Raw genomic sequence first — 19149 nt, 5'->3', positions numbered from 1 at the left:
ATCTTATGAGAAGAAATATACATATGAATCAAAGCATTACATTACAATGTTTCTATTTCTTAAATTAGAAATACAAATTCAGCAAATTGATATGAAAATACACACCTCTTCACCATCATTGAGCACAATGGTGCCTGCCCGCTCTACCACTGCAAACACCATCACAGCACAAAGCTCTCTTCTGACAGACATTGTCATGTTGGCAAAAGCTGGGAGCTGATGCATGAATTCCAATAATTGTTCTGCATGAAAAAAACAAAAGCACCAATTTATACATCTGGAAACAAGAGAACTCAGCAACTATTTGGACTAACGAACTCTTACAATCCCTTGAAATTCAGCTTGTACATTGTCCTCACATGGAAATCCTTACAGGACCCAATTGGCTTCATGTAGAGCACAATGAATATTTTGATTGCAAATTATATGTTTGAATCAGTAAAATCATTATATTTCTTCTGCAATATTTTTGACGGTCAGACAATGGTACTGTGTGTTTTTAGCTGTGTTAGTTGATTCAGCCTGAGAAGGGCTCCAACTGGAGTACAATAAGACAAAAGAACATCACTCCTAAGGACATTACCCACCAACTTCAATAGACGCTATTAACTCAGGAATCTTAATAGGATATATTTCACTGATCTGCCAACCCGCACCACTCCTATTTCCCTAAGTAATTGCTCCCATGGATCTTGTTGCACCCATACCTACCGAGTCCGGCTTCATGGCGAGGAAGCCCGTCTTTAAAATACCCCTCAAAGTTTTGGCAAAGCCCCAATTGTTAGTGATGAGGAATTACTAGCCCCAACTGTTAATGATGAGCTATAAACTATTTAACAATATTTCCAGTTAACGTACAACTACAGGTAGTTCTGTTATGACATGTGTTTCCGTAACACAAATTGGATATAACGCAAGTGTTGAATTAGGGACACTATTTGCATTACATGGGCCAAATTAGTTATAATGTAATTTTGAATGGGAATTTAGGTCATAAGGTATAGGAGTAGAATTAGGCCATTCGGCCCATCAAGTCTACTCCACGTTCAATCATGGCTGATCTATCTCTCCCTCCTAACCCCATTCTCCTGCCTTCTCCCCATAACCTGACACCTGTACTAATCAAGAATCTATCTATCTCTGCCTTAAAAATATCCACTGACGGCCTCCACAGCCTTCTGTGGCAAAGAATTCCACAGATTCACCACCAAATTTAGAACCATTTCAAAGTTACAAAGAAAAAAAGTATTGAATTTAAACAGTATTAGGGCTGTTTCCATTTAACCTCCACACAGCAATCAGATACCATTGTCTCTTAAAAACACAGCTGCTACTTTAAGCACAGATGGCCATAGACATAGCGATCGCTACCATTGATACTCTAGTTAACAATGCAACATTCAGCCTTTAAAGTAACAAAAATTAAACTTACTGCTGCTGAAAACTATATTGATACCGAAAAGACCTAAGACTGAAGATTCTGACACTTTCATGCCTCATCCTCCTTTCCCCCATTGACACAATTATTTTATAACTGTTTTCTATACGGTTTCTTCAAAACACAACTGTCGCATTATAGCAGAACTATCTGTATAAAATATTAATTGATATCTAAAATCTTACCAATAATGAAAAACATGAAACCAAAAGTAAACTAATTACAAAGTAGCGCATCTCCCTTCCTTTTTGCCTTATAATCCCCATTAAAATTAATCAGATCTTGTACCAAAAACAAAGAGACCATTCCCCAGTGCCACACTGGGAAATTTCTGTGAGATTGGACTCTGCCACTGAATGCCAAGTAGAATGCAGCAATTTGACAGATTCTTTGGGGCTTTAAAAATCTGGTGTAAGCTTGTGATTTGTGTATTTCACTGGCACTAACATAGAAACATAGAAAATAGGTGCAGGAGTAGGCCATTCGGCCCTTCGAGCCAGCACCGCCATTCAATGTGATCACAGCCTATCATCCAGAATCATAGAAACATAGAAAATAGGTGCAGGAGTAGGCCATTCGGCCCTTCGAGCCTGCACCGCCATTCAATATGATCATGGCTGATCATCCAGCTCAGTAGCCTGTACCTGCCTTCTCTCCATACCCCCTGATCCCTTTAGCAAAAAGGGCCACATCTAACTCCCTCTTAAATATAGCCAATGAACTGGCCTCAACTACCTTCTGTGGCAGAGAATTCCACAGACGCACCACTCTCTGTGTGAAGAAATGTTTTCTCATCTCGGTCCTAAAAGACTTCCCCCTTATCCTTAAGCTGTGACCCCTGGTTCTGGACTCCCCCAACATCGGGAACAATCTTCCCGCATCTAGCCTCTCCAACCCCTTAAGAATTTTATATGTTTCTATAAGATCCCCCCTCAGTCTGCTAAATTCCAGCGAGTACAAACCCAGTCTATCCAGTCTTTCCTCATATGCAAGTCCCGCCATCCCAGGGATTAATCTGGTGAACCTTCTCTGTACTCCCTCTAAGGCAAGAACGTCTTTCCTCAGGTTAGGAGACCAAAACTGCACACGATACTCCAGGTGCGGTCTCACCAAGGCCCTGTACAACTGCAGCAGAACCTCCCTGCTCCTAAACTCAAATCCTCTTGCTATGAATGCCAACATACCATTCGCTTTCTTCACTGCCTGCTGCACCTGCATGCTTGCTTTCAATGACTGGTGCACCATGACACCCAGGTCACGTTGCATCTCCCCTTCTCCCAATCGGTCACCATTCAGGTAATACTCTGCTTTCCTATTCTTGCCGCCAAAGTGGATAACCTCACATTTATCCACATTATATTGCATCTGCCATGCATTTGCCCACTCGCCTAATCTATCCAAGTCACTCTGCAACCTCCTAGCATCCTCCTCGCAGCTAACACTGCCACCCAGCTTCGTGTCATCCGCAAACTTAGAGATGTTGCATTCAATTCCCTCGTCCAAATCATTAATATACACTGTAAATAACTGGGGTCCCAGCACTGAGCCTTGCGGTACCCCACTAGTCACTGCCTGCCATTCCGAAAAGGACCCGTTTATTCCTACTCTTTGCTTCCTGTCCGCCAACCAATTTTCTATCCACCTCAAAACTGAATCCTCAATACCGTGTGCTTTAAGTTTGTACACCAATCTCCTATGTGGGACCTTGTCGAAGGCCTTCTGAAAGTCCAGATATAACACATCGACTGGTTCTCCCTTATCCACTCTACTAGTTACATCCTCGAAAAATTCTATAAGATTCGTCAGACATGATTTGCCTTTGGTAAATCCATGCTGACTTTGTCCGATGATTTCACCACTTTCCAAATGTGATGCTATCACATCTTTAATAACTGACTCTAGCATTTTCCCCACTACCGATGTTAGGCTAACTGGTCTATAATTCCCCGTTTTCTCTCTCCCTCCCTTTTTAAAAAGTGGGGTTACATTAGCTACCCTCCAGTCCTCAGGAACTACTCCAGAATCTAAAGAGTTTTGAAAAATTATCACTAATGCATCCACTATTTCTGAGGCTAATTCCTTAAGCACTCTGGGATGCAGCCTATCTGGCCCTGGGGATTTATCTGCCTTTAATCCATTTAATTTACCTAACACCACTTCCCGACTAACCTGGATTTCCCTCAGTTCCTCCATCTCATTAGACCACCGGTCCCCCGCTATTTCCGGCAGACGGTTTATGTCTTCCTTAGTGAAGACAGAACCAAAGTATTTGTTCAATTGGTCTGCCATCTCCTTGTTCCCTATGATCAATTCACCTGTTTCCGACTGCAAGGGACCTACATTTGCCTTAACTAATCTTTTTCTCTTGACATATCTATAAAAGCTTTTGCAGTCTGTTTTTATGTTCCTTGCCAGTTTTCCCTCATAATCTATTTTCCCTTTCCTAATTAAGCCCTTTGTCCTCCTCTGCTGGACTCTGAATTTCTCCCAGTCCTCTGGTATGCTACTTTTTCTGGCTAATCTGTATGCTTCATCTTTTGTTTTAATACTATCCTTGATTTCCCTTGTTAGCCACGGATGCACTACCTTTCCTGGTTTGTTCTTTCGCCAAACTGGGATGAACACTTGTTGTAGTTCATCCATGCGACCTTTAAATGCCTTCCATTGCATGTCCACCGTCAACCCTTTCAGCATCAATCGCCAGTCTATCTTGGACAATTCACGCCTCATAACCTCAAAGTTACCTTTCTTTAAGTTCAGAACACTTGTTTCTGTATCGACTTTGTCACTCCATCCTAATGAAGAACTCTACCATATTATGATCACTCTTGCCCAAGGGGCCTCGCACAACAAGACTGCTAACTAACCCTTCCTCATTACTCAATACCCAGTCTAGAATGGCCTGTTCTCTCGTTGGTTCCTCGACATGTTGGTTTAGAAAACCATCTCTCAAACATTCCAAGAAATCCTCTTCCTCAGCACCCCTGCCAGTTTGGTTCACCCAATCTATATGTAGATTGAAGTCACCCATTATAACTGCTGCACCCACCTTTAGTGCATGCATTTCTAATTTCCTGCTTGATGCCATCCCCAACCTCACTACTGCTGTTAGGTGGCCTGTACACAACTCCCACTAGCGTTTTCTGCCCCTTAGTGTTTCGTAGCTCTACCCATATCGATTCCACTTCCTCCAAGCTAATGTCCTTCCTTTCCAATGCTTTAATATCCTCTCTAACCAGTAACGCTACCCCACCTCCTTTTCCTTTCTGTCTATCCCGCCTGAATATAGAATATCCCTGGATGTTGAGCTCCCAGCCTTGGTCACCCTGGAGCCATGTCTCCGTAATCCCAACTATATCATAATCATTAATAACTATCTCCACATTTAATTCATCCACCTTATTACGTATACTCCTTGCATTGAGACACAAAGCCTTCAGGCTTGTTTTTACAACTCTCTTACCCATTATACAACTATGTTGAAAAGTGGCCCTTTTTGATTTTTGCCCTGGATTTGTCTGCCTATCACTTTTACTTTTCACCTTGCTACCTGTTGCTTCTACCCTCATTTTACACCCCTCTGTCTCTCTGTTCCTGCTCCCATCCCCCTGCCACATTAGTTTAAATCCTCCCCGACAGCACTAGCAAACACTCCCCCTAGGACATTGGTTCCATTCCAGCTCAGGTGCAGACCGTCCTGTTTGTACTGGTCCCACCTCTCCCAGAACTGGTTCCAATGTCCTAAAAATTGGAATCCCTCCACCTTGCACCATTTTTCAAGCCACGTATTCATCTGAAATATCCTCCTATTCCTACTCTGACTAGCACGTGGCACTGGTAGTAATCCAGAGATTATTGCCTTTGAGGTCCTACTTTTTAGTTTATCTCCTAGCTCTCTAAATTCACCTTGTAGGACCTCATCCCGTTTTTTACCTAAATCGTTGGTGCCAACGTGCACCACGACAACTGGCTGCTCACCCTCCCCCTTCAGAATGTCCTGCAGCCGTTCAGAGATATCCCTGACCCTTGCACCAGGGAGGTAACATACCATCCTGGAGTCTCGTTTGCGGCCGCAGAAACGCCTATCTATTCCCCTTACAATTGAATCCCCTATCACTATAGCCCTTCCACTCTTTTTCCTCCCCTCTTTTGCCGCAGAGCCACCCACGGTGCCATGAACTTGGCTGCTGCTGCCTTCCCCTGATGAGCCATCTCCCCCAACAGTATCCAAAATGGCATATCTGTTTAGGAGGGAGAATGCCCGCAGGGGACTCCTGCACTACCTGCCTACTGCTACGCTGGTTAGTGGCCACCCGTTTCCATTCTGTCCGCTTATCTTTTACCTGTGGTGTGGCCAACTCACTATACGTGCTATCCACGACCTTCTCAGCATCGTGGATGCTCCAGAATGAGTCCAACCGCAGCTCCAACCGTTCAATGCGGTTTGCCAGGAGCTGCAGCTGGACACACTTCCTGCACATGTAGTCATCAGGGACACCAACAATATCCCTGATCTCCCACATGTTGCAGGATGAGCACTCCACGGGGCCGATCTCATCTGACATGTCTTACCCCCAAATTAAATCAAATCCCTCTTAATCCTTTAAACTGTACCTTTACTAAAAAGCACTGAACCCTTAACTTACTGAACCCTTAACTAAAAGTACGAACAAAAAGCAGAATTACAACCCCGGGGTTACGCCCAATCAGCTGCTTCCTCTAGTCCGCTTCCACCAATCAGCGGCTTCCTCCAGAACACTTCTTTTAAAGTGTGTGGGAACGTTTTTACACCAACGCTCCAACCGCCTCCAACCGCTCCTGGGCCTCTGTGTGAACAAGCCCGGCGCTGGGTTTTTAAACCTACCGCCCGGATGCTGCTCCAACCGCCTCCAACCGCTCCTGGGCCTCCTTCAGTGCCCCGTTCCTGTTTTATCCCAATATCCCTTGATTCCGTTAGCCCGAACATCTAACTCTCTTGAATACATCTAATGAATCGACTTCCACTGCCTTCTGTGGCAGAGAATTCCACAGATTTACAACTCTCTGGGTGAAAAAGTTTTTTCTCATCTCAGTCCTAAATGGCAAACCCCTTATTCTTAAACTGTGACCCCTGGTTCTGGATTCCCCCAACATCGGGAACATTTTTCCTGCATCTAGCCTGTCCAATCCCTTATGAATTTTATATGTTTCTATAAGATCCCCTCTCATTTTTCTAAACTCCAGTGAATATAAGCCCAGTCTGTCCATTCTTTCATCATGACAGTCCCGCCATCCTGGGGATTAATCTGGTGAACCTACACTTCCTCAATAGCAAGAATGTCCTTCCTCAAATTAGGAGACCAAAACTGTGCACAATACTCCAGGTGTGGTCTCACCAGGGCCCTGTACAACTGCAGTAAGACCTCCTTGCTTCTATACTCAAATCCTCTCGCTATGAAGGCCAACATACCCTTTGCTTTCTTTACTGCCTGCTGTTCCTGCATGCTTACTTTCAGTGACTGATGTACAAGCACACCCAGGTCTCGGTGCACCTCCCTTTTTCCTAATCTGACACCATTCAGATAATAATCTGCCTTCTTGCCACCAAAGTGGATAACCTCACATTTGCGTACATTATACAGCACCTGCCATGCATCTGCCCACCCACCCAACCTATCCAAGTCACCCTGCAGCCTCATAGCATCCTCCTCGTAGCACACACTACCATCCAGCTTTGTGTCATCCACAAAATTGGAGATGGTTACATTTAATTCTTTTGTCTAAATCATAGGCCCAACATACTACGGAAGTATTCTTTGGGTAACCAGCCAGAAATGGGAGGCAGTGAAATGGGAGTCTCGCACCGTTATCAGGTGATTGAGGCATGTGTTGCCAGAGCAATGCAGGTGCTGCAGGTGCTGGGGTGCTGCATCTGCATCCAGCATCCCAGGATCTCGCTTTGTGGAAGCCGCTGCAAACCCGTGCCCAAGGCAATGCTCTTCAAGAGTCTTTCCCTGCTCTGTCTCTCCCCGTCATCATCTTTCCATTACCCAGTACTGCGCTGCCAGTCATCCGCCACCTCAAACAGACCCCTCGATCTACTATAACCGAAATCTGTTATATATAAGTCAGTAATTGCGAAGGTCTACTGTACATTGTTCAAGAACTATAGCATATTATCTGTTTTATTATTACATCTCTTCTTGGAGACCCTTTAAAAATCAAAGTGACATCTAAGTTCTACTTAAGTTTATGGAGACAATCATAAAGAAAGATTAAAAGTTGACTATCAAAGATAAGAGTTAACCTTGTTAGACTTATGAAAAGCACAGCATTAAGATATGAAATTTAGCAATTAGACTAGGTAATCATAATCAGTAATCTCCACTGTAGAAGTGACAAAGGTCTTGCAATACATTGAACAGTACAGCACAAGAACAGGCCCTTCAGCCCACAATGTCTGTGCCGCAGATGATGTCAAGACCAACTCTTCTCTGCCTGGATATAATCCATATCCCTCTATTCCCTGCATAGCTACAAATTTATATTATTGTTAATTTCAACACCAACTCACCAATGTCATCATCTGTCCTATCGATGGGATCTTTCTCCAGGCAATCTCGCACAATGTCCCTGCTCATCAATGGGTCTGATGCTCTCTCAATATCTTCCTCATCGTCATCATCCTCAGAATCTACTGCAGTCTCTGGCAGACCACTTAGATCCATTTCCCCGGCCTCACTCTCTGTAGCCTTCAAAGTTAAAAAAAGTTAAGACACTAATTACAAATGCCACAAAGGAAATGCACTCCAGCAGTTTGTTAAAGATAGCAGCATTATTTTTGAAATTGCATATTTTGTTATTTTTGTACATGTACTGCCATTTTAAAAACCTAATATATTTCAGCAGCTATAATCTGGTTCTGGGGGGGGGGGGGGGAATCAGTGCTTGATATTTTGCTTGGGTTCACTTTTTAACAATTTTTGTTCAAATTTAAAATTATTTTCCTTTGTTCTAAATTCAGTCACTAAACCATGAATTGGCCTGTATTATTAATTTTCCACTGTTATTTAAAATTCTGAGAAAGAATTGGCATTAGGTGAACTAGCCCAAACTATTTAACCTTTTCACCTAGTTTCTGCATTTGCTTTACTTTATACAGTTATTGCCATACACTACGGAAATTCAAAATTTGTCACAAAAGTTTCAAATATGCCCAATTTATTGTCTAAAATATATACTAATTCATCCTTTCTATGGGATGGATGAAAGTAAGTTGATATAATTTGGTCTTTTATCTGAGCGTTTTATTTTGGTCAATGGGTAAATCTATTAACATCTCAATCAAATTGCCTCTCAATTAAATGCATAATCAGATAGACAGTGTGTTTGACACTTTCATGAAATAATTTTGGTATTTTACATTTGGGTAAGAGTAAATGATGCAAGCCAAAGACTTTACCAAATAAGATCTAGAAGACAACAAACTGAAAAAGCATACAAAGCACCAGACAAGATGGGGCCTAATATTCTAATCCTGCAAATATTAGCAAGAAGAAACAATTCTATCATTATTGACACATGACAGAAAGTAACAAACGTCTTAACTTCAGACTTAAGTCCAGGAACAAATAAAATGCTTTAAACACTAAGGCCAGATTAATGCTGGACAGGATTTACTGCTATTTTCAGGCACTGTTTCAGCAGTGCACCAGATATTCTGCTGGACTCAATTAAGCACTGCACCACAAGTACCATTTACTTTCTGTTGATTTGTTTAGAGTTATAATTTGCACTGGGCTTGTTTGCGAACTAACTCCTTCCCTTTTGGTAGTAGCATTGGATAGGACGTATTGGGAATCAGAAATGTTTCCGCCCTACTATTCTACAACATATAACTACTGCATCATTTTTGTTACAAGAATAGTCAATATTGGTTTATGTAACTGGAGGTATCAACAAAAGGTTTTCACCAGAAGATTTTGGGTGAATAGGACACACCTTTGAATATATTTATGCATAAATTCATAATACTTTCTAATGATCTCCAAGATAAAGTCTGGCAGATTTCATCATCCTTGTAAACACATGTAAGACATAAGGATATTTAATGAAAGTGTGCATGATAGAAACAGAAAAATAGGTTGAGGAGTAGGCCATTCGGCCCTACGAGCCAGCACCGCCATTCAACATGATCATGGCTGATCATCCAAAATCAGTACCCCGTTCCTGCCTTTTCCCCATATCCCTTAATTCCGTTAGCCCTAAGAGCTAAATCTAACTATCTCTTGAAAACATCCAGTGGTAGGGAATTCCACAAACTAGAAAGCAATACTATTCCAATACCAGATGTCAAAGGTCTCTGTTGCTCAAGCAAAAATTACAATTGCAACACTATTCAAAGGAAAATGTTTGTTGAAAGAATATATAGACTCAAAACAGAAGCTCTACTACTTGCTCATGAGTACAGATACTCATGCATACTGATGAGTAGTCAATAAAATTATAGGATTTCTGATGATCTAGGTGATTTCAGCCAGAACAGCATTAGTCAGCTGTACTCAGGATCTTCAGTCTGGCTAAATAAAAAATATTAGTAAAACAAATCCCATTATGAAAGAACTGGATTTTTTTTTAAATTGTAGGTGCTTGAAATATGTAATAAAATAAATAATGTTGGAAATACTCAGCAGTGCACACAGCATGTGTGGAAAAAATTAGCTGAATTCATGTTTCATGTAAATAATAACCCAACAACTCTTACCACGTTCACAGATGTGCTGTAGAAAGCATTTTACCGAGATGCATCACAGCATTCAAAGTTCAAAAACACTTTATTTGTCCCCGTGGGACAATTTACAAAGGCACGGTTTGGGAACAGTTCCATCCACGACTGCAAGAAACTGCAGAGAATTGTGGACACCGACCGCTCAAACCATCACACATACCAACCTCCCTTCCATTTACACTTCACGCTTCCTCGGCAAGGCCACCAGCATAATTAAGGACTCGTTTCACCCTGATAACTTCCTTTCTCCCCTCAGGCAAGAGGTACAGAAGCATGAAAATGCATACCTCCAGATTCAGGGACAGTTTCTTCCCAGCTGTTATCAGGTAACTGAACCATTCTATCTACAACTAGAGACCGATCCTGAGCTACTATCTATCTCATTGGAGACCCTTGAACTATCTTTAATCGGACTTTACTGCATTTTATCCTGCACTAAACGTTGTTCCCTTCATCATGTATCTGTTATCATTGATAGCTCAATTGTAATCATGCAGTCTTTCCGCTGACTGGTTAGCATGCAACAAAAGCTTTTAACTGTACCTCGGTACACTTGACAATAAATTAAACTAAACTAAACCTTCCATCACAACAGTTCGACAACTAACTGGAAAGGCTGGTCATTTGAAATTGTTGAATCAATGTTAAGTTCATTGTAAGGAATTGTACTGTAATGCACCAATTCAGAAGCTGAAATGCTGCTCCTTGGATCCAGTTGGATCGTTCTGTCGATGATCCACACACCACTAGGGAATATATGCAATTATCCTGTACTCTATGCATATCTTATGATGTTAAATGTTATCAACTTACGTTCAGTCTATTTTGTACTATACAGTTGCTCCTCAACTTACGACGGGGTTATGTTCCGATAAACCCATTGTAAACTGAAAATTTCGTAAGTCGAAATGCATTTTAAACACCTGATCACGTGACCGGAAGCGAGCTGCGGCTCGCTGCCGTTGCCCAGCGTTTGCACTATCGTGAAGTCGAAATATCGTAATTCTAAGCATCGTAAGTCGGGGAGCATCTGTATTGATAATCATACAATAAGTAAGCCCTGGGAAATGTTCATTCTGGTACAATAATTGATACAGATCAAATTGGTGTATTGTCATATACACAGAGGACAATGAAATTCCTTGTTCTTAGCCACAGGAAAAAAGGATAGATGCTGGAACATGCCAGAAAGCCACATGCAAAAACATAGTCTACATAGCAGCATTCGTAGTTGGAATTTGATGTGAAGACAATACATGTTCCTATAATTCTTGTAATAATTCTCGTGATTCATTGTAACTGTCCGTAACTGGTTCGATAAAAATTTGAATGCAACGAATAACATTTTTGAATGGTACATAAAAATCAGTTGGGCATCCCAATATTCACAATGCATGCAATTTAAACTTTGTGGCTTGAGAGGTAATATTTGTTTTGGCTTACATATTGCTTCCAGAATTAGAGCATGATCACTAATGATGGTAATTGATGTTCTACAATTAAGTATTTGAACAAAACTAACAATTTTGAATCATTGTTCAAAATCGTTTCCAAGAATACAACTTCCTGAACTATTCAAGTCTGCATAGCTTGGAAACCAATCTCTGAATACCTCCTCTTAACTCTGATGAAGTTAACAATTCAAATATATAAAATGACATTCATAAGTCTGTTCAAAAAGATTATCTAGCTTCAATCTCATTGTCATGTCAAGATCAGACGCTTCCTGCCCCGGCCTATACTTGCCTCATGTTTCTGAATCTTTTGAAGTGTTTTTGAAGTGTTTTAATTGTTCCTATTGAAATGAATAACTTCACATTTTTTAACATTGTATTCAATCTGTCATTTGTTGTTTATTCTGTTAATTTGCCTTTATTGCCTCACAGCTCACTTCCCCATCTAAGTCATTGGCAAAGATTATAAATGACAGAAGCTCAAGACCCAAACTTTGCAGAAACCTATCAATTCCTGCCCTGCAAAACAAAAATTGACACTGTTTTACACTGTAAACCAATCCTCAATCTGCACGAGCATCCTTATATCATAACTCATGATTATGAGCAATAGTTTCAAAGGCAGAACCTTATCAAACGTGTTTTGAAAATCCCCAAATACTCTATCCACTAGCTCATTGTTGCCCTGCCAGATACTACCTCAAAAATAGCATAAATATTTTAAAACCTTGGACATGAACCATTAAGTCCATGACATCATTTGGCTTGGTCGCATTCAATTGTCAGCTCTATTCAAAAGTAATTTTCTCACGACAACCTTTATTTCTTTATTTTTGTGTTATCCACCATAAACCCTGACACAAAACATCTGATAATTAGCATTGCAATTTCTTTACTCCCCATTACAATTTTCGCTGTGCATCTATATCTGTGTGTAAGGAACCCACATTTACTTCAGCTAGTTTCTTCCTTTATTTGCTAATCCATAACAGCTTTTGAGAAAGTGTTTTCACATCTTTTGTCACCGTGGCACAGCTGGTAGAAACACTGCCTCACAGTGCCAGAGAATAAATTTGATTTGGACCTGGAGTGATCTCAGTGCAGAGTTTGCACGTTCCTCCTCTAACCGTGTGGGTTTCCTCCGGGTGCTCCAGATTCCTCTCACATCCCAAAGACATGTGGATTTGTAAGTTAATTGATCTTTATAAATTGCCCCTATTGTATACAGAATGGATGCAAAAGTGGGATAACATTGAACAAGTGTGAACAGGTGATCAATATGGTGGTTGATGTGGACTCAGTGGGCCAAAGGGCCTGTTTCCAGGCTGTCAATCCAAGATTTCAATCAGGATTTTACTGGTGCTAATGTTTGAGTTTAGTTTCCTTTTTAGCTATATTACAAACCATTTCCTTTAACCAAATACCTTGTTAATTTGCCCTTTAGGTAAGAACTTTTCTTATGCATTTGTTTAAACAAATATGTGCTTCAACAAGTTTGTCAGGATTTATTAACTGCCATATCTTTTAATCAATTTTCCCATCCACTTAGCCAACTAGCCTCTTATATCAGCATTCAACCTTATGATGGTTCCATCACCAAGCATAAACTCGTCTCTCCACTCCCATCATAAATATCCTGTACACTACAACCAATGAAAGCAGAATGGGACTAGCTTCAAGAATAGGACCACAACTCCAGAGCAGTGATCTGCTAATCCACAAGGTGCTCTTGACCCTCCAAAGGTCTCTCCGTTACCTACCAGATTCATCAGCACCCTCACTAAATAACCAAAAAGCTGGCAGTGTTATTTTATTTCACAATTCAAAAGTGAGCAGTTCAATTTATTGACACATATGGCTGCCAAAGAATGCACAGAAGCAATTCATCAACATTATTTCAATATTCATATCAAGTAAACCTTTAAACTAAATAATTAAAATTAAAAATTCAGTAGTTCCCTCCTGTGATTTCTAAGAATATGAGCAGCATGCTATAAGGAAATAATTACATTTGTCTCTCGATGCCACATCATCCTGAGTCCAATAGCTACTGCCAGCTCTTCATGGTACCAAGGTCAAGATCCTGGAATTCAAAAATGATCTTCCTGCTATCGTAAATAGGGATGTTTGTACATTGTTCTATTGTATTCACAGCTTTTCAGCAAATGTAGCAGTGCAAGTCAACATGTAGTAAAACCTAAACAACATTAAAGCACAAACTGATACATAGGACGAGCCACATAAATACTATTGCCATCAGACCCGGTCATAGGCTGGGTATTCTGCAGACATGATTCACCTCCTGTCACCATTAAGCCTCCCACCATTTACAAGTCAGGAGCTGACAGAATACTCTCTATTTGCCTGGATGAGCTCACCAAAGACACTTACCAGCATGTATGAGAGGCAGGTCAACTAATAGCCATGCCCTGCACCTCCTAAATATTCACACAAGTACACTGTAGCTGCAGCGAGTGCCACCCACAAAATAACATCAGTTACACTACAAGGCTGGTCCCACAATATATCTCAAACCTGCAACAATAACCACCAGAAAGAACAAAGAACAGTAATGCAAAAGGAAACCACTTGAGGATTCCCTTCCCATCCTGACTTGGAAATACATTACAATTTTTTCCATTATCACTCATTTTAAATACTGCAAGTCCATTCAGAGGACCTAATGAGAAGGATGACAGAGGTTCAGGAACGAGGCCCAGCACCATCTGCAAGGGAAATAAGGCACAGTCATTGGCACCCACATTCTTTAAAAGTCTCTTATGTATCAGAATAAGTGTGGTCTGAGCCTGATACTTTTCAGCACATGACTTCAGCAGAGAATATGGAAGTTGTGAGGACATGTTGGAGTTATACAAGACATTGGCGAGGCCACATTTAGAGTCCACTCAGTCTGCGTAAACCTACCTAATCTCTCGGTTGCTAAACACTTGAACTCCCCCTCCCATTCCTATACTGACCTTTCTGTCCTGGGCCTCCCCCACTGTCAGAATGAGTCCTGGTGCAAATTGGAGGAACAGCACCTCATATTTTGCTTGGGCAGCTTACACCCCAGCTTTATGAATATTGACCTCTAATTTCAAGTAACCCTTGATTTTCCCTCTTTCTCCACCCCTCCCCCTTCCTAGTTCTACGACCAATCTGACCCTCCTCCTAATTAAATTTTATCTCTGTATGCCTTGGTGTTACCTTCTCTGAGCTACAATGATCTATTCTATAATTTCCTTGATTTTCGTCCCTTTTGATGTCTTGTTCATACACTTCCTTATCTCTGTGTCTCCCTCTCCCCTGACTCTCAGTCTGACGAAGGGTTTCGACCCAAAATGTCACACATTCCTTCTATCCAGAGATGCTACCTGTCCCGCTGAGTTACTCCTTTTGAGTCTATCTTCAGTTTAAAAAATCACCTGCAGTTCTTTCCTCCGCTTTTAGAGTATTGTATTCAGTTCTGGGCAGCATGTTATAGGAAAGATGTTGTCAAGCTGGAAAGAGTACAGAGACGATTTACAAGGATGTTGCCAGGAATCATGGGTCTGAGCTATAGGGAGAGGTTGAGTAGACTGGGGTTCCATTAAGCTATCAAAAGGGCAACAAAGATTTATGAAGATTTGAAGGCCGGAGGTATAGGAAGGGATTGGGCAGGTTTAGCTTTATTCCATGGAGCGCAGGGGGATAAGGGATGATCTTATAGTGGTGTACTAAATCATGAGAGTAATAGATCTGGCAGATGCATACTCTTGCCCATAGTAGTGGAATTGAGGAACAGAGGACATAGGTTTGAGGTGAAGGTGAAAATATTTAATAGGAATCTGAGTGGTAACTTTTTCACACAAAGGGTGGTGGATGTATAGAACAAGCTGCCAGGTAATGTAGTTGAGGCAGGGGCTATCGCAACATTTAAGAAATAGTTAGATAGGTACATGGATAGGACAGGTTTGGAGGGATATGGGCCAAACGAAGGGAGCTGAGACGAGTGACTTGGATGAAGGGATTAAAAGTACCATTAGCAAATTTGCCGATGATACAAGCTAGGTGGCAGTGTGAACTGTGAGGAAGATGCTATGAGGTTGCAGGGTGACTTGGACAGGTTGTGTGAGTGGGCGGATGCATGGCAGATGCAGTTTAATGTAGATAAGTGTGAGGTTATCCACTTTGGTGGTAAGAATAGGAAGGCAGATTATTATCTGAATGGTGTCAGGTTAGGAAAAGGGAACGTACAACGTGATCTGGGTGTCTTAGTGCATCAGTCACTGAAAGGAAGCATGCAGGTACAGCAGGCGGTGAAGAAAGCCAATGGAATGTTGGCCTTCATAACAAGAGGAGTTGAGTATAGGAGCAAAAAGGTCCTTCTGCAGTTGTACAGGGCCCTAGTGAGACCGCACCTGGAGTACTGTGTGCAGTTTTGGTCTCCAAATTTGAGGAAGGATATTCTTGCTATTGAGGGCGTGCAGCGTAGGTTTACTAGGTTAATTCCCGGAATGGCGGGACTGTCATATGTTGAAAGACTGGAGCGACTAGGTTTGTATACACTGGAATTTAGAAGGATGAGAGGGGATCTTATCGAAACGTATAAAATTATTAAGGGGTTGGACACGTTACAGGAAACATGTTCCCAATGTTGGGGGAGTCCAGAACCAGGGGCCACAGTTTAAGAATAAGGGGTAGGCCATTTAGAACAGAGATGAGGAAAAACTTTTTTAGTCAGAGAGTTGTGAATCTGTGGAATTCTCTGCCTCAGAGGGCAGTGGAGGCCAATTCTCTGAATACATTCAAGAGAGAGCTAGATAGAGCTCTTAAGGATAGCGGAGTCAGTGGGTATGGGGAGAAGGCAGGAACGGGGTACTGATTGAGAATGATCAGCCATGATCACATTGAATGGCGGTGCTGGCTCGAAGGGCCGAATGACTTTCTCCTGCACCTATTTTCTATTGTCTATTGTCTATAGCTGGAACATGTTAGCCGGTGTGGCAAGTTGGGTTGATGGGCCTGTTTCCATGCTGTATCACTCTATGACACTTCAGTGTAATGCTGAGGGAGTACAGCACGGTAAGAGATTACAACCATGAAATAAAATATTCAATCATTCTGTTTACAGGGAAGCTTAAAAGAAATCGCGTGCTCTGATTTAAAGCAACAGAAGTTGTTAATCCATTTATATATGATCTTTACGTGAGGGGGATGTGTGTGGTGGGTGAGGTGGAGGATGGAGGCTGGAGGATGGAGCAGATTGACATTCCAATCACTTCTGAAAGACATGTATAAATGCAGAGGACAAAAATATGGACACATTTCTGCTGCTGACATTCTGATCACACTTTAATGCTGCATTTCTTCTGGAATCCAACTGCACTGCACCAACTTCCTGCAGTTTTCCAGCATTTACATTTGAAAGCAGCAACTGAGAGCTGTGGTAATTACTTTGACCTTGTTATTCATGAAAGTGCTATGTACAGGATCTCTTCAACCAGAAACTATCAATAGGTTTGCATGCTGCTTGCTGTTCACCGAGGTCTGGACCAAACCATCTCACAGACCAGGCTGTATGTTGTGCATAACTGAGTAATATTAATGACTAAAGTAGATTTCTTCTGATCACCTGATCATTCTTCAAGTGATTTTAAATATTGTATGCACCACCGGCCACACAATAAGTTACATAAATGAGATTCACAATAATCCATTAGTTATAAAGTACATTGAGTAGTCGTGACAAAATGAAAAGGAAATAAAATGTTCCATTATTGCTTAATTTATCCGATTAATTCAGCAAATGAACATCCAAAGTTAACTATCAGAAAATGGTTCTGACTGTCTATCTGTGCTAAACCTCTCATAATCTTATAAACTTCCATCAGGTCGGCCCTCAGCCTCCGACGTTCCAGACTAAACAATTCAAGTTGCTTCAACCTCTCTTTATAGATAATACATGCTAATCCAGGCAACATTTTGGTAAATCTTTTCCGCATCTACTCCAAAGCTTCCATATCCTTACTGTCATGCAGTAACCAGACTGCAAGCAATCCAAATGCAGTTCAACCAAGGGGTGGGAGCTACTTTACGTCCTCGTCGTCCACCCTGGGTAGTTCTACGGAACTGGCAAAATTTGCAGCAAAGCGTCAACTACGGTACTCTGAAGCACCAATTGCCACTTTTGACTGTTGTAGTTGACATACGAAGGAAAGAAAGAGTTCAACCAAAATCCTATAAAACTGCAACATGACTTCCTGGCTCTTATACTCAAAGCGCTGACCAATGAAGCCATAACTTCTTTGCCACTTGATCTACTTGAGTTGCCTCAATCAGGAAGCTACGGACTTGGACACCAAGATCCCTCTGTATTGCTGTATAGGGTCTTGCCAGCAACTGTATAGTTTCTCCTAACATTTGACCTTACAAAATGGAACACCTCAAACTTGCTTAGATTAAAACCCATCTGCCATTACTCTGACAATCTTGTGGAACTCCAATGGTCACAGACCTCCAACCAAAATAACACCCTACACCCACAACACTTTGCCTTCCATGAATAAGCCAGTTCTCAATCCAAAAGACCAAGTCACCATGAATCATACGCATCTTAATCTTCTGGATTAGCCTTACTAAAATCCATGTAGACAACATCCACTGTAATATGCTCATTGATCACCTTCATCACTTCCTCATAAAACGCAATCTCCTGAAGCTACAAAATGCCATTTCCGTTTATACATTTGTTTAGTATGATCTTGAACGATCTGCCTTTCACTTTCAATTAGAGAGTACAATTAGACCCACCCATTGGTCTTTTTGAAATCTAAAATTGCATGAAAGAAAAAATGACAGGTTTGCAAGAGCAAATGGATCTCATATTTTAAATGCAAGCCCTCACTGAGTGATTTGATAGGACTATTGCTCATACTCTTGACTTGTTTTGTTAAATGTTGCCTTAATTAAACTCAATTAAACTTACTTGACTGGCACTGCAGCCACTACCTAAAATGTTTACTCATCCTCAGTAGTAAAGGGAGTACCTTTACCACATAGACTCCAGTAATTTCAAAAAAGAACTCACTGTTGCTTTCTTAAGGACAATTAGGAAAGGAAGCAAAAGATGGCTTTGGCATGGACAAAATTTGCTCTTGAACTACAATGAACCATTCTCTTGAATAAATGTGTACAAATAATTCGGAATAATTGAAAATAAAATTGGTAATAATCTTGTAATTATGATACTAATATACTCTACAGAACCTTCCATAATTCATTGTTCAAGGTTGCTCTGAATGTTCACTCAAATGGAAATCTTCAGCTTTATATCATTAAATGCACAATTTAGTAAATTAAATTTATTTTAAATCATTATTTTTAGCAAAGGAATTTAGAAATACAGGATTATGAACACATACATTTAAATAAAAATCAATCACAAAATTAAAAGAACACAAAATTACAAACAATCTCATTAGTAGCTGACAATAAATCAAATAAACTCA

The 19149-nt window shown here is 41.0% G+C and overlaps 1 protein-coding gene across 6 annotated transcripts in view; it reads right to left on the bottom strand.

Annotated features, from left to right (window-relative positions):
* rapgef2b (Rap guanine nucleotide exchange factor 2b) overlaps positions 1–19149 on the bottom strand; it is a 262350-nt gene that overhangs the window by 76702 nt on the left and 166499 nt on the right. For all 6 annotated transcript variants that reach the window (XM_078406666.1, XM_078406684.1, XM_078406675.1 and 3 more), the window contains 2 exons: positions 7992–8169; positions 106–242 (listed from right to left, as the gene is read on the bottom strand). In XM_078406666.1, the coding sequence (XP_078262792.1) occupies positions 106–242; positions 7992–8169 (315 nt within the window). The remainder of the gene's footprint in view (positions 1–105; positions 243–7991; positions 8170–19149) is intronic.

The sequence above is a fragment of the Rhinoraja longicauda genome, chromosome 1 (assembly GCF_053455715.1).
Source record: "Rhinoraja longicauda isolate Sanriku21f chromosome 1, sRhiLon1.1, whole genome shotgun sequence".
Lineage (NCBI taxonomy): Eukaryota > Metazoa > Chordata > Chondrichthyes > Rajiformes > Arhynchobatidae > Rhinoraja > Rhinoraja longicauda.
The sequence above is the reverse complement of the archived record's forward strand: the minus strand, read 5'-3'. Positions and strand labels throughout refer to the sequence as shown.